The 16,649-nt window shown below is 37.3% G+C and overlaps 1 protein-coding gene across 1 annotated transcript in view; it reads right to left on the bottom strand.

Annotated features, from left to right (window-relative positions):
- LOC100550732 (gamma-aminobutyric acid receptor subunit gamma-3) overlaps nucleotides 1-16,649 on the bottom strand; it is a 302,767-nt gene that overhangs the window by 283,878 nt on the left and 2,240 nt on the right. Inside the window, 2 exon segments of the mRNA XM_031557588.1 lie at nucleotides 2,173-2,240; nucleotides 15,845-15,993. Coding sequence (XP_031413448.1) covers nucleotides 2,173-2,240; nucleotides 15,845-15,993 — 217 coding nt within the window.

Raw genomic sequence — 16,649 nt, forward strand, 5'->3', positions numbered from 1 at the left:
TTTTTTTTTTTTCTCTCCCAGTATAGCCTTATGGGGCATACTGTAGCCAAGCAGTTGAAATTGTAGGATGAGTAAGGATGAGAGTAGCTCCTCAGAGCAGTTCTGTCACTGAAGAGACAAGTCATCATTCAGCACCATAACTTATTTGTGAACATAATTGTGAACATAATTTCCCATATTCGTGATAAGTTTGAGACTGAGAGCTCATTTCTCTCATGCAAGTTTCAATAAACTTTGAAGAAAAAGAGTGCAAATTGAGCTTTAGGACAAAAGTTTGCTATATTTATGCGCCTAACATTAAGCTCCTTCATCAATAATCAGATTTGCCAATTGAAGTGAAGTTCAAAAGTTCTTAGCTAGTTCACATTCCACTGACATCTACTCTCTAAAAAACTAGGACCACTTGTACAATTCTATACATTCCCATGCAATTTAAATACAAGCTTTAAGCAGACTTGAATTCTTAAAACTATAAAATGTTTTTTTATTTTCATTCATCATTATTCTATTTACTTTCTTTCCCCTACAGCTATACTAACATTTTGCAGCTTTAACCAAGAAATATTCCAACATTATAGTGTTATTGACTATCCCATTAAGAACATGACTATCAAAGAGATACAATCTGCACTCCTTTAATTGACATTTCATTGCATTTTTTTCATCTTGGTGCCAATGGATAAAATCTACTCATGTTTTGACTGTGCCATCATAATCTTCCAAGAACTGGTTGTTTCTATTACTTTTTCCATCTTCCTACCTGAAGCAATTCCTATCAAATGCCATTTTAATTAATATTTCACATTCACTTCTAGCACCATGAAATACTAGGTAAAAGGTAATTCAAATAAGCAAAAGAGGAACTGTAAGCATCTTTGTCATTGTCCCTACTGCTTTTGAACTGAGTATCCACACAAATGGAAGCCATAAACACAATAGTTATTCACATAAGTCTTTCTTCTGAGGACTCACTTTGGTACACAGCTGGGGAAAGGCAAGATAGTCACCTATTTATCAATTCAAGGATGAAGCAGGTACTCCCACTGCTTGGCATTTAATGCTTCACATAAAGAAATATGGATAATATATTTCTTACTCTTTGCATACGTGCCCAGGTTGTTTCCTGCACATTATTTGTTCTGTCTTTACTTGCCAGATTTCCCATTTCCAAAGGCAAGAGGAGTCCTTCCCCAGACAGTGTTTGATACACTGCAAAAACTTGCATTCTCCTATATACGTTGACAATAACAATCAGCCTGACTGGTCAAACTTCAAATTCAGAAGCATTTTTTCCAAAAATACAAGACGTACATGCAGCACAAGTATTGGATTCGTCTATCACCACCAGCCTTTGACTATCAACACAGACATCACTAAGCCACTGTTTTGATGAGTTGGTGTAAGAGATTTACTAATAAATAAAGGCATAAACAAGCACATTTTCAGATTCTCCATTTCCAAATTCTATCAAAATAAAAACCAAACTAGTTTACAAAGAATACTGCACTGAATTCCGAGTAGAAACTGTATTGAGTACTCACAGTAACTCATACTCCTACAGCTATATAAACATTCAGCTTTCTTTCTAATTCTTAATGTCTTGGAGTTAATAAGACCACAATAATTGATCAACCATCATCACAGTATTATGGAAACTTTTCAGTTTTTCCAGTCTCCACACATACAGTACAGCTATGGATAATTCCTTCAAAATTATAGTGTAAGGCTAAATATTGTTGATAATTTCATGAACAGAAAGTGACAACTGAAGAAATGATGAATTTAAAATCAATATACTGATAACACATGGTGACTCTTCTAATGCTGTACTGTGATGCTCAGTATATTTGACTGACACTTGAAAAAGCAACTCAAGAATTTTCTTGACAGTAGCTTTCTTTTATACTTATTTTCCCCTGTGACTACTACTTCACCAATTAAGGTCTACCAGCATTTTATGTTCGACAACACAGAGCACAATATTACTTGAGGATTTGTCCCTTGAAGAAATACAAAAGAGTCATCTGAAAAAAACAGTGCTATAGCTGAAAACAGAACTAAATCAGCAATCAATGTAACTTATCCCAGTAGTATTTGTTATCTTTTTCAAAAGCTAGTATTGATGCCAAGACAAACAGTCCAGATAAAAACCTTTGTTAGCAAGGCACTTACCATATTTATTGATGATACAGGACCAATGCTGTTGACATAAATGTCGACATCAATAACCGTTGGTTTTACTGTGGAGGGAAAAAAAAAAGAATCATTTAATATTATTTTTATTTATCAGAAAATGTAAATAATCACTTTAAACATTTTCTCCCCCAATTATCATAAGGTTTATTCTTCAGCTAAAATCAGGAACTACTGAGAAGCAAGGTTATGTATTTTTAATGAAGACAACATTCTTTCCCTCCTCCCCAATAAAAACTGCCGCAAGTTACAGCTTGCAGCACATTATCATCATGATCACAATTTACCTCAGCGGCAATTTGTTAAAGAAAATTTTAATTGCCAAAGACAGAGGCTCAACTTCAAAATTCGAGATGCTGCACTATTTCTAGTTTCACATCAGTCACACATCTTCTTCCATTTCCTCAATATTCATGTACTTTGGCATGCTTGTTCGACAACAGAAAATCTTTCTAGATTTTCCCATCTCATTAGCTCTGAATAAAATCCATTTCACTAAACCTTAGCAACTTTCCTCCCTTCAGTTTAGACTCTTTCCCTCCAGCTCACATTGCCTGTGCACTCATTCATCTAATGTTCTTTGAATTTCATTTGGTTAAATCAGCTCATGTTTTTCACAAGGCATTTCATGTTTTCAGACTTCCAGAGTTTAATTCAAAGACATCGAGTAGGTCAGGACAAGCTCTCTTTATCTTAGGCCTTGAGAATTTAGATTCCTTTCCAAATCTTTAGTGTTGAAATACCTACAGAACAGTTGCTTTGTCTAAAGCTTATGAAGCCATTGCATACAAAGCTGAAGACATATGTGGAGATTCCCATCTAAAGATGAGTAATTTTTGCCTCTACCCTCAAATTTCAGACTAGCAATGAGATGCTGAGGAGTTTTAAGTATCCAGAAAGCTCCATGATTCTGAAAAAAAAGTAAATATGGGCAAGCTGGCTTGTCATTTAAGAGTTGGGGACCCAGCTAATAACTAAATAGGAGTCTAGCAGCTTCTGGTAATAAGACTTGCCTCAAAACGCAGTAATAAATGTCACAACTAGCTCTTTTACCAAGATAACATACACTGAATAAAAGGCTCTGATCTTGTTTGGACTTAGGAATGCATCCAGATGGAAGTTCAACACCAAGAAGTTCTGGTAAACACTAATGAGACTAGATGCAGTGATGCATACTGGCATGCAATTGGATCTTGGTAGGATCAGGGACAAAGCTCAAGACCAAAACACAATGCTTAGAACCCATCTTTGTTCAATCACTAGAGTTAAATATATAAATAGATTGTGAAATGATAATTTCTCCCGAATGTGCTGGGCCAAATTGTTCTTGTGGTGAGGGGGAAAAAAAAAAAAAAAAAGTTTACCATTGATGCTAAAGAGAAGTTGGTCTAACCTCTAAACAAAGGAAAACTAAACTGCGGCCACTTCCCAAACAAAATCAGCATCTAGTCTCAAAAATTCCCAGAAAAACTCAAAATAAAACAAAATTCATGTAAGCTATCATATTTCCACAAGAAAAAATACAAGTTTTTTCAAATGATACTTTGTTTTCCTAATCAGTCAGAAAAATAAAATTGTAATACAACTGCATGTCAAGTACATCTCCAGATTCTGAAACAGAAAGAAAAGTACAGTTCTTGTTGCACATAGTCTCTCATGGATATAAAGAAATAGTTGAAGAACCATCAGGTGCAAGCATTACACTTAAATGGGATTTTAATTCAAAATACAAACAGTAATGAGGCAAAGATTTTAGGATTACTTCACTCAAAACATACTAAGAAAATAACTGAGTCTAAAAGTAATCATATTTATGATTAGAAGGAACTCTTCCTGTTCCAGCTTTCAAAAATAAACGGAATCGTATGGGAATAAAGAAATAATTGCACGATCAATATATCAAGGCCTATTTTTCTACATTCTACATATAGTTTTGAACACTCAGTTCAGGGGCTGATTAAGCCCTAAGCTATGCAGAGTACCAGAGCTGCAGATGGAGCCTTTTTTCTTGCACTGAATCAGTCCTCACGGTCTTGCTTGATAAACCATAGTGTTAATACCTCACTAAAAACAACAGCAAGATTGCAGATGGATCCCTTGCTCTGGGACCATTTTGATATTGGTTCCAGTCCAGAATAGTTGTGAAGAACTGTCAGAAGCTCAGAAAAGTTACTAATAGAACCATACGTATATCATATGCTTGAGAGAAATTAAAGGATGTCAACAAATATACTGACATTCTCAGAGTTCTTTGAATTGTTTTTTAGTATATGGTAGTTAACTTTCCCTGAAAGACAATGAAAGTGCATACAAATAACTTCACTGTGAGGCTGCTAAACAGTGCTATTTAAGGTTAGCTAACTGCTCACCACAATCATTCCATTTTCAAACACACTGGTTTTAACTGAGAAGGGGATTTTTCTAGCCAATCAAAATATCTGCAAACAAAACTTAGGTCTTGCCAATATTTAGCTAGTAGCCCCCATCTGATCCAAATGCCACATCTTTGAGGCAGATGTGTTTATATTCCAGTCAGCCTTGTGACGATCACATTGCAATGACATCCAAGTGAAATTTGTCTTCAAATGTCAAACAGTTCAAGAGACGCCTAGCCACAGGAGTGGGGAGCTCAGTGCTGTCTGCAAAGCTCACTTAAGCAGCCAGGAGAACACTTAGCCAGTTAGCCTAAAGCTAGGTCAGGCACATCTGCACAACTATGAAATATAGCAACTAATCGGCTCTGTGTAGTCCTGACTTGGATTTACACATTTGAAGTCTGTCCAAATAGCATTCATGCTCCTGCACAAATCATAAGTATTTTGAATTATTTTTTTAAAGTTTAATGCCTGTAAGTATTTTCAGTGTAAGTTCATTTAAGAATGAATAGGACTAGTTTAGCTCTCATAAATTCTAAAATAAAGTTAAAATTAGCATTTGTTGAGAGTTAACCTTTCTTACATTGTTCAAGCAACTCTTAACTCTGAATTGTTCTGCTCTTACCAAAACACTGGTACTAAAAAGGTTATGGATCGATATACACTTATTTCTTGAAGCAAAGCAATTTAAGGAACACAACCACCTAACAAATACAAGACTTCTGAATGCAAAAAAAAATAACAAAATTGGCTCTGCGGTAATATTTCTTGAAAAATACAGTGATATTTTACATTATCTCATTTGCACATAAACTGCTATTTTTATACTGGGATAAGCAGCAATAAATATTACAGTTATTAGTAACAGTGGTAGTAGTGATTACAGTGTTAATGCTTGCTTTGCATTAGTGATGATAACAATATTTTCCTACTGATTTAACAGGTGACATCTAATTACTTGTTTGTTTCTGTAAGAGAAGTTATTTCTCATAGATAGTTGTGGTCAGCTAAAACTTCTGTGTTTTAGGAAAAACTACCACGCTTCAAGAAAGATGTAGTAATGGGAAAGTATCTATGGGGGAGAAAACAAAATAAAACAAAGAAAAATGGAAAACAAAAACATTATTTCTGCATAGAGAAAATGAAATTGAACAACAAATAAAACTCAAAGACCTTCACCTGCTACAGTCAGTGAAATTCACATACAACTGTAATCCCTATGATTTAAGATCTAATTATCTGAAGAGGAATGCAAATAAAAACAAATTAAAAATTTGGTGCAGACTTCAACAAAAGCATGCATGAGTGCAACATCAGGATGGGAACAGTTTTTTCAGAAGTATTATATTCACATGTAAGGTGTCTTTCTGACCAGAAGTGCAAATGACAGCACGCACTAGAAAGAATCTCTCCATCAGTAAGAAATAACTTCTATTCTTCATATCTTAGCATCACCATCTATCAGTCACTACCTCTTTCATCTTCTACCTATCCTTCCCTAATACACAGCTTGTGATTCCTCTAGTATTGTGGTGTTTAGGAATCAAAATTGAAGATCTTAGATGATTAGGTTGGTTTTGCAATCAGTCCCTGAATCTTCCATTATGGTTTTATTTATATCCATAGGGAATAGTTCCTATGTGAAACCAAAAGACCACGCAAGAATGGAATTTGTTCCTGCAAAATCCAGCAACCAAGTTTGGATAAACAACAGCAGTCACCGGAACACTCTACAGTTGCAAAAGAGCAACTGTTTTGGAATAATATAAGCAGAAAGATTTCCTTGTTTAAAGATGACAGAATAATTTATTGCTTTGTGCTACAACACTGAAGTAGGAACTGCAGCTCTGTACATCTGCCAAATTTACAAATGCTCTCTTAGAAAGCCTTTTTGGTAAGCAAAAATAAACAAACAGAAATCCACTTCAAACTGCACTTCTCCACCTGGAAGAGCCAGTATGGAGAGATTGAAAATGGACTTTCTCATCTAACAATTCCCAGATTTTTCCTGACTCTTACTTTTCAACTGATGCTTTCCTGAGACTGTATACCACTCTCCCAATCTCATCTCAGATTTCTTAGATGAATTTAAGTTAAGAAAATTAGAACAAGCAATTGCTATAAATAGTTTTCAGTCTGACAGTTAGCTGAAGAATTTGGCAAACATTAACTGTCAACCAAACTTTCCTACTCACAGTGCCTCTTAAGAAAAATACTCAGTATGAGTTTGTCAGTTTGCTTCATACCATTTCAGTGAGTAATCTGCCAGAAAACCACAACACTTTTCAATCACATATGTAAGTAAATAAATAAGAACACATTCCTTTTTCTTTTTAAGTAGAAACACTACATTTGAGGGCTTCAGGGCCACCACAATAAATATCTCCACATATCTTTTAAGTACGTCTCACAAGAGTTTTACCCAAGAAGAGATGTGAAATGTACAGTTTCTCCCCAAACAGCAGAGAAGCTGTAAGCCGCATAAGGTGAGCAACTAAGCTCAGAAATTCTCTTTTATTCATCTCAATAACTAAGAAATTAGAAAAGCAGAACATAAGCACGAAAAAAGTTCATTGTCAACAGCATATCCTAATCAGAAATATTCCCATGCAAGATTGTGTAAGAGCCTATGTTTGACGATTGTATTGGCACCAGACGAGGACTACATGTTCAAGATGCAACTAACCTACTTTTTATGCCATCTTTTAAAACTCATACACAGATTATAGTCTTCAAGGTCCAAAACTTGGGCTTTGGAGTTACAGTAGAGCAGTTTACGCATCATTTATAAGCCTTGTTATTAATATTCAAGACATATCAACGGTAAAATTTGCAGAAGTATCAATTACTAAAGATGCTAGAGAACTAAAACTGCTGCAGGCAAGTGAGAAATCCCTTCTACCCTCCCACACAGAATAGAGATTGCTCTCGTCTGCATTGAATAGCAACACTTTTCTCAGGAACATTCCTCTCCTCAGATAGGTGTGCTTTTACATAATGCATGGGCACTAAAATAGTTTTCCTATTTACTCTATACCCATGGAAATGGGCAGCTAATGGACTTCCAGATTGGTGACTGAACCAAGTTTCCTGAATAAAGATAATTCACTTTCCTTTCCCAAGAGAAAAGAAAGCATCAATAGGAATTAAGACGTTCCTATTCCATTTCTGCTTATGCTCTTTTTCACTTCATGAGCTCTCACTAGATTCAGCAGTCTTACAGTAGTAAGACTTAAGTCCTGATCAAAGCATTCCCAACTAACAGTTTATTCAAGTTTCTTTCTTCAACGTAAGCTTAAATTAGACTAGCCTCCACAATCTTCTGCAGTGATCAACAGTAACAACTTGAAGCCAGGACTATGGCTTTTCCTTCCTGAGAGGTAACATAATACAAGCATAGGTTATTCCCTCTCACCTTCATTCTGTAGTACCTTTACGCACTGTTTAGCCCTGCAGGCATAGCTGTCTGAAACAACTATCTCTCTCACTACTTCCTAAAAACTCTCATAGGCTAACATAAAGAAGAACTGCACCAGAAAGTGGCAATTTTACCTTGCATGACAATTCACAGCTTTCTCTGCACTATGATCTAGAAAATATTTTGATCCGGGAGGCAATAAGCAACCCTCTGTCACTACATATGGGGAAACCCTGCTGGAGCTAATTTAAAGAGTATCAGGTGCAGCAATCAGCAGCTAACAAAAACATCTTGACAGCCACAGTGGTAATAGCCTGTGGTGCTCTTTAGGGTGCATTTCTGCAAGACCTACTAGGAAGGAAGGTCAGAAAGAAAAAAAAAGTTCTCAGAGCTTCAGAACTCAAGGTTGTCACTTAGGGTGCTTTTTTCAAGTTTTCACTTGAAAATGAACCTTTATATAGCAACAGAATAAAAGGTGTGTTCACTTGCTCAACAGATCTGCTCCCTGAATGCTTTTAACTGCTTGAGAACTGCTATTAAACTCTGCCACAGTAAGCCTTTCTGTGTTTGCATAACATAAATGAGCCTACATATTTCTGGTAGATGCACTTGTACAAACCTATTCAATGTATTGAGAGTTGCACAGCTGTTTGTGAGAACACTCTTGTCTTGAGAAATTGGGTAAAAGTTATAAAGACAGTTTGGGAGCAAATAAAACCACCCTGGCCCTCAATACAGCTACAACCTGTGAAGTTAGAAGACAGGTATTAAATTAGGAGGGATATGTCAGTGTGCAAAATATATACTTAAACGTTGTAAAGTGAATTTATTTGGAATTGTAAATGGACAATAAATACAATAGAGACTGTAGAGTTGAATTAGGTCACTCCAAAAGTAATGCCTCCTATTTATTTCCACAGAAACTACAACAGATACGAAGAGTATAATAACACTGTCTGATAGAGCAAATTCTTAGCTACAAAACACTATTTTTCAACTGTTTTTCAACAGTCATCACCATTAGTTATAGATTTTTTGCCAGCCTGCATGCTGCACTCATAAAAATCTGCACCAGATTTTTTTGCCATCACCTCTGCTGATACACACCACCCACTGCACCTCACTGAGCTCACATCTACTGCTTGGCCTCCATAAACGTTCAGCATTAGTACACGTCAGTGAGTGTAATTTTTTGCCACACGGAGGAAGTCAGTGATACACTTTTGCTTCATGTGCACTGCCCTATCAGACAACACTTTGACAGAATGCCTCTCTGCTGCCATCTGTTACACAGCAACAAAGTGTAATGGAATAATGGCAGGAAGGTTCAACCTCTACTGTGATGTCATAAACATCCCCTTCTAATGTTGTGGGCCAGTATAATAGAACAGGAGGCATTACTTTCAGAGCAGCCTTTGTACATGAAGAATTCCAGAGGAATCTTAGTTACTGCAGCATAACCAAAAAAAAAGGAAGGAAAAGCAATCTATTCTTTTCTGCCCTTTGAGTGAATATCAGTAAAATCAGTATCATTCATTACTGTTTTGTCTCTGATTTGTTTTTCTGCCTCATGTCTGACTAGATGTCATCTAATTGACTCAGAGGGACAGGAAGTTCTGTCTTTCAACTTTATATTCCTTGATTTGGGGTTTTTGTCTTATTTCAGCTTTATTACCAATACTTGTGATAACACTCTACTTTCAGTTGCCCTGAATAGTTCGAGTACACTTGACAGTATTCCCCTCTGGTTGGCTTTTTTCTTAGCAGCATTATTTTACCTCAGTACAGAAGCTAATTGAAAGTATTTAACTTTCCTTGGCAGAGCATAAGTAAAAGTAAAGACATTGGGGCGGCCTAAAACTCAGTGGAAATAACATCTATACTGATTTTTTAGGCTTTTTAAATGCTAAAAGAGAAATCACCAGTTTCCCAACAATGCTTCTCTCAATAGGAACACGATGGGGAAAGGTAATGGACTGCAGCTCTAGCTGTTTGTACCTGGCAACTGTGTAACTCTTTCTAGTCTTGTTGTGCTCTGGGAAAGCACTGTTGCTTAAATATTACCTATTGTGAGCATCTGGCGCTTGCCATGGCAAGTCTGTGGGAGCGTGATATAATCCACATGCCAGGCCTCCTCGTATTTATATTTCAGCCATCATCCTCCATACCAAAGAGGTTTTATCAGGTTGGCTTGCAGAATGTGCAACAGCAAGTTTCACATTCACAAATAACAAGTGCAATAGCATCCATAGTAAAGCCCACCCCTCAGTCTCAAGCCCATCCATAGGTTACATCTCTTCCTTGGTAACTTGAAGTGTCATAGGCCCATTGAGCTAGAAATAGTTCATCCTTATGTTGCCAGTCCAGATCTACCTGAGTCACTTCAATTCCAGTGGCCTGATCCACCTGCTGGTTCTGATGTTCTTCAGTGGCACAACTCTTGGGTACATGAGAATCTACGTGATGTTCCTTTACAACCACGTCCTCTATCCAGGCAACAATATCTTTCCACAGTGCAGCGGCCCACATGGGTTTGCCTCTATGCTGCCATTTGATCTGCTTCCATTGCTGTATTAACACCTATAGGACATTTGCCATCATCCAGGAGTCAGTGTAGAAATAGAGCATTGGCCACTTCTCTCATGCAGCAATGCCTGAAGTCAGCTGGATGGCTTTTACTTCTGCAAATTGGCTCAATTTACATTTTTCTTCAATAGCTTCTGCAACTCGTCATCTAGGACTCCACACAGCAGCCTTCCACTTCTGTAGCTTTCCCACAGCTCATCATTGAACAAGGCATATTTCTTCTCATTTACTGGCATTTTATTATATAGTGGAGTCTGCTCAGCATGTGTTACCTCCTCTTCTGGAGATTTTCCAGAATTTTTGCCTTTGGGTCAGTCCATATCACAGGAGTTGGAGGGTCCATTGCACTGTCATCAGATCCAAAAGTATTCTCTTCCCCTTCAGGATGCTGAATAGTTTTAAACAGAGCTGGGTAGGCAGAGGCCAGGCCCCAGCAGGCTGCAGTGATTTGTGCCTCTCTAGAAGGTCTAGAAGGTCTGCTACAGCAGATCTTTTTCAACTATTCCACTAGTTTTTCAGGATTCCGCAGTTATTCAGAGGTGAAGTTCCAAATCAGTGGGGGTGCCCATTGCTATAGGCACCTGCCTGTACCTTCCCATACCCCCTGCCACTCACAATTCTCCTGCCTCGAGACAGATCTATGGGTGATATTCCTAAATAATTGTTTAATCTTAAACGTAACCTGGAATACATTCATGATACATAACAATAGAAGCACACTGGCTTGAATATGAAGGATATTCAAAATTCTCAAGAGTTACTGTAACTAGTCTAGAGAAAGATATAAATGTGAAAGAAAAAGGGAGGCTGAGGAACTGCTGGAAAATGTCCTTCCCTGTCTCAAAAAGCTCCATTAACAGTGAAAAAAACTAGCATAATGACCAGCAATTATCAAACCATCATAACACCCCATGTTAACACACTCTAGTCAGATCTGCTGTTATCTCAACCCTTTGTGACCTACATTGTGCACCAAAATGACTGTTGTGGTTTAACCCTTTCCAAACAGGATGGGGGAGAGAATTAAAAAAAGAACAAAACTTGTGGATTGAGATAAAACTATTTACTGAGACAGAGAAAAGGAAAAGGATAATAATTATGCTATATATATAAGCGAAAGTATATAGAAGTGATGCACAAACAATTGATCACTACCGACCAATGCCCAACTAGCAGAGCAGAAGAGAGTGAGATGAACTCCCACCCACTTCAAAATTCTCCTTCCACATGATGTCAAATGGTGTGGAATATCCCCTTGGTCAGTCTAAGTCAGCCGTCCTAATTCTGTCCCCTCCCAGTCCTTTGTTAGTATGAGTTGAGACTCTGAAATGGCCATATCTTTATACAACACTGCTTAGCAGCAACTCAGTGTGTTATCAACCTTGTTTTTCTCCTAGAACCAAAACATAGCATCATATTAGACACTTTAAAGAAAAAATTCCATCCCAGCTGAAACTAAGACAGAAAGGTATTTCAGAAGCTGGGGAAAAGCACAGGTAATTGCCAGAAGGCTGAAGAGCACTTGGTCAGACTGCAGCTTTAGTTTAAGAATATCCTTTTCACTGAAATTAATGTGCTGAAGTTAGTGACTCCTTGCTAAAGATGCTTATGGAATGGTTGTGTTCTTTAGAAAGTAGCAGGCTGAGGTTAAGATGGGAGCTCAAAGTTTAGTTCAGGTTATGAATTACTGTTAATATTACTTTTGACTTGTCACAACATAAATTTTGTACAACATTAGTTATTGCTTCTCAGTGAACAAAATGAAATAAGATCATTCTCCTGAGCTAAGCAAACTAGCTACTGAAAGGCAACTCTTGAGACATAATGCTCTTCAAGCCCCAATTGAATACTGCATCTTAAGCCTGGTTTGGAGTGAGGGTTTTTTCCTACTAGCATCACTCGCAGAATCTCTTATCTGCCAACTTTTTTCACAATAAATAGAAGAAAAAAAAAAAGGTTGCATATTATTTTCCACATAAGGAAGCAATGATAATACCTTCACAGTTCAGAATGGATTACCTGCTATCTGGTTCTTTTTATACCATGCAACAAAGCCACAACTGTCAGCCCTATAATTGTAACTGGTAAAAAGTGGGTGAGAATCATGCTAAGATGCTTTGTCTCCATAAAACATTCTTCTTTTTAATCAGTATACCAGTGTAATCTCTTCAGTGTGAGGTGTTTTCCCTTTCCTTCCCCTCAGTTCCAAAAGGCACATACATTCTGTGTTTTGTTGGTATACTACAAGATGCTATTCTTACAATGAAAACTTTCCTAAGTTTGGATAGTTATGAAGATGAGAACTCTGACAAGTGTGTTCCCAAGGTGGATGCAGTTAGACATTCCCCTACTGGTGGAAAACTAATTTCATTTCTGAAGACTGAAGGCTCCTTTTACCTAGATGTGTTTAATGTGTCAGATGGCTGATATCCTTCACAGTGAAACTACTTCACCTAATACTTGGACTGTTCAATCTCTCCTTCAAAATCCTGTCCTGGAAGTTTGAAGATGATGTCTGTACTGCCCAGTGCTACCAGCTGAACATAAATCTCTGCATATATTCTGACCAAGACTCACTGATATGAAAACCAAGGCCAAGAGTATTGGAAGATATTCCTTTTATGAAAAGGAGAGAGGAAGGTCTATTTTGGCTTCTCAGCATCGACCTACACACTCTTTGCAGTGGTTAAAATGGGCTGGGTTGGGCAGGAGGAAGGAGAATGGCCTAGGGTCTGTTCACAGGAGTCCATTCACTAATAGCCTGAAGGTAATATAACAGTGATGTACTCCGTGCCCATAACAGGGCAAGTGGGCACTCAATAATAGTCCTGTGCAGTGATAGGTAGTGCCTGGACTTAACTGAGCTAGCCAGAGCATTTGTTTCCCTGGGAAGGATGGAAGACTGCAGAGAAGTCACTGCCAGGGGCAGTGTGCATTTTCATTTGTCACAGTCTTTCTCTACCATGGCTTACAAAAGTGTATTCCCAAGTCACTTAAAAATTGCAATCCTGAACTGTGAAATTCCAGAGAAGTGCATAATTTTTTAGGCTTTTCTGACTACGTTCAGAAAGACCTGCTAAAGTTAACCGATATCACAAACAGTGCACTCAGATAACTGAGGGAAGAGTAATGTGGCATGAAATGGTGAGTTCTCTATCCTGTAGGACAGCAGATTTGTTTATGGACTTAAATTGCAATGCAAGTGCTGCCTGTAATGAGTAGCTGATTGCATGTTTGACCAAGATTTAGCCCCCTTTACAGGCTGCATTTCTGTTTGATTCTGAAAGTTACTTCTCTCTTCCTCCACTGGTCCATTCCATGCTTTTTATAAATTCAAAAAACATGCATTTTCTTACTACATGCTCTGTGCCTATTACTGCTGTTAATATCCCTTTAACTGATAACATATTGATACTGGGATCTTTGTGGCATGGACATGGTTCTATTGCCAAGACAAGACCATCATCTAACCCGGAGGATAACTTCTCTCAGACAGAAAGGAAGATGTAATAGTGTGTGAGCAATCAGCTTGCAATTCAGGGAATAAAGCCTGATTCTCTAACATTCCCATGGTGTTCTCCTTGACAAATGAGGCAGCTCCTTAGCTTCAAAAGGGCAACGTTGTTTATCTGCATCAAAGGTAGGAGGAGGGAAGAGGGACCAGGGAAGGAAGACAGGAGGTGAGGTAACTTCTCTAGCATCTGAACAATGCTCAGCACAAGTTCTGAAATAGCCAGATTCCTGTCAAAGAGAAAAATGGCATAGGACTGATACCTTAATCGAAACAGATAGGAAGTAGTTAAGAACTGTGAAGTCTGTTTGGTACTATATATGAAAAGCTATGTAATTTAACTCTTTTCACTACAACAGAACTTATGAAATTTTGTGGAGAGACAAAAGGAATTATTTCAGTGACAACGATTTTCCAGTGCTGCAGGATATGTCTGACCTCTATAATTTTATGGCAGCTGACATGGGGACTTTGAATGATTACTTTGACCCACATAGGCAAAACATAATTTACTCTGCCTGAAGACAGTGATATGAGGACACAGCATACAAAATAAAATAAAATAATTATCTGAGAACGTCTTCCAGATGTTGATATGGGTGGAGGAACTGCATTAAAGCACTTCTCCACCAGATGTTCAAGATCCAGAATGAAAAACATGTATGTCAGACTGGATTGGAAATAGAGACAACTGCCAAATATGATCTTTTTTAATACTACAGGAAAATAAAGTAATAGCTATGAAATAAAATTTAAGCCCCTTTCTTTCACAGTGGCATAGTTTGGGGTTTGTTTTTTTTTTTCTTTGTCTGGAATTTTTGTGCAAAAATAATTCAAATGGGGAATATCTACAGAAGGCTCTTACTTCCATCTAAACTCACCCAAAGGGATGACTTAGAAAGTACATCAATACACGTGCAATCACCAAATAGTGGTTTCGGTTTTAAACAGTTGCAGAAATTCTCTCTAATCTTTTTGTAAAAAATTAGCAATGGCCAATTATCTGAGGTGCCTGTTTTCAGCTTTCTCTGACCCCTGTTTATTCTGAAATGTATGCAAGAAGGTGCAATTAGCATAAATTATAAATTATCTCTGGTTTCTGGCATACAAACCGTATGTGATCAAATGGAACTGCAGTTGTGCTAAAGCCATTCTGATCTACGCAGGTATCTACTACCTCATATCTAAATGTATCCCTGTATGTATTAGTGTTGTCCACGAGGCACTTCATTCTGTCAGGTTTATTTGGAGATAGAGTGTTTTCTGGTTTGGGAGGGTAAAAAAAAAATAATCTAGAGTTGCCTTGTTTACAAAAACCAGTCTTAGTGCCTTCTTATAAGCACCGAGGAACATAACTTTTGTGATCACACTTTACAGGGAGTAGATGCACATTCTTCTCTTGCCATGTCCTACTTTTTGGTTTTTAATACACTCTTTTTTTATCACTCCTCAGAACCTGTGGCTTGAGTTTTCCATACACTTGTATTGGATGATAGAAGAGCAAAGTATGTTTGCAGTCCTGCCAAAGACCTCAAACTAGTCTTTCCATATCGCTGCACAAACTATACATGCAAAACAGAGTTTAGCATGCCAAATTACCTCCACATCTTCCCATAAGAACTAGCATTTAGAAAATGCTGACTTGGAAATGAACTTGAGCCAAAGACAATTAATCTCCACTTTCCCAAATATATAACCAAACTGTAATACAGTGTCTTCTCTATAGATACTTTTCCTCAGTGTGTAGAAGGGAGTACTTACATCCAATATCTGGCCGTAGCTTTTTGTCATACTCTCTCAACAGCTTGTTTAGTATCAAGGTCACATCTGTGTCTTGTGTTTTTGGAGCTAAAACCCATTTTTGGTTGGTTGTTCCATCTTCGTATTCATCCTCTTCAACCTTTCTGGAACTGCAATAATAAATCAAATAAACGCATGTTATTTTACATAACTAAAAATCTGAATTTACATTCTGAGTAAATCTGCACAGTCTCCTTAAGAAGTTTTTGATCTCTCCCTCAGCTGCGTCTATATACTCAGCCTTAGGCTGTTTTTGCAATAGGACATTCCCATTAACATCTGCTAGGTAACTGAGGATGGGTTAGAACTGAGAATTATTTGGATGTGGTCTTCTGCCAGACTCCAAAGTTGTTACTTGTGAGTTACTGCAGCTATCAGAATAGTTTTTTACTCTCTAGTATTTTATATCTTAGTATCTTACACCAACCTTTTCTGACTGTGTATTTACCCAGTACATTTACAATATATTCTTTCAAAGAGCAAACATCCACAGTATTACTTCATGAATCCATCAAGAAAATGGATCCATCACTTGCACATAGGCTAATAAGAGTATTAAAAATTCAGATCTTTTAATACTTCCTGATCATTTTATCCTATTAATAAATTATTATATTCTCAGTGCTCGAATCACAGTTTAATGTATTACAAGGCTTAGAATTAAGAGCTTTCTCCTTGCATATAAGATGGATTATCACAAGTGCACAAATACATTTCATAAATTAATTCCAGAGTCTCCTTGTGGTTTTAATGACATTTGGAAGAA

This window comes from Meleagris gallopavo, chromosome 1 (genome assembly GCF_000146605.3).
Source record: "Meleagris gallopavo isolate NT-WF06-2002-E0010 breed Aviagen turkey brand Nicholas breeding stock chromosome 1, Turkey_5.1, whole genome shotgun sequence".
NCBI classification, from domain to species: Eukaryota; Metazoa; Chordata; class Aves; order Galliformes; family Phasianidae; genus Meleagris; species Meleagris gallopavo.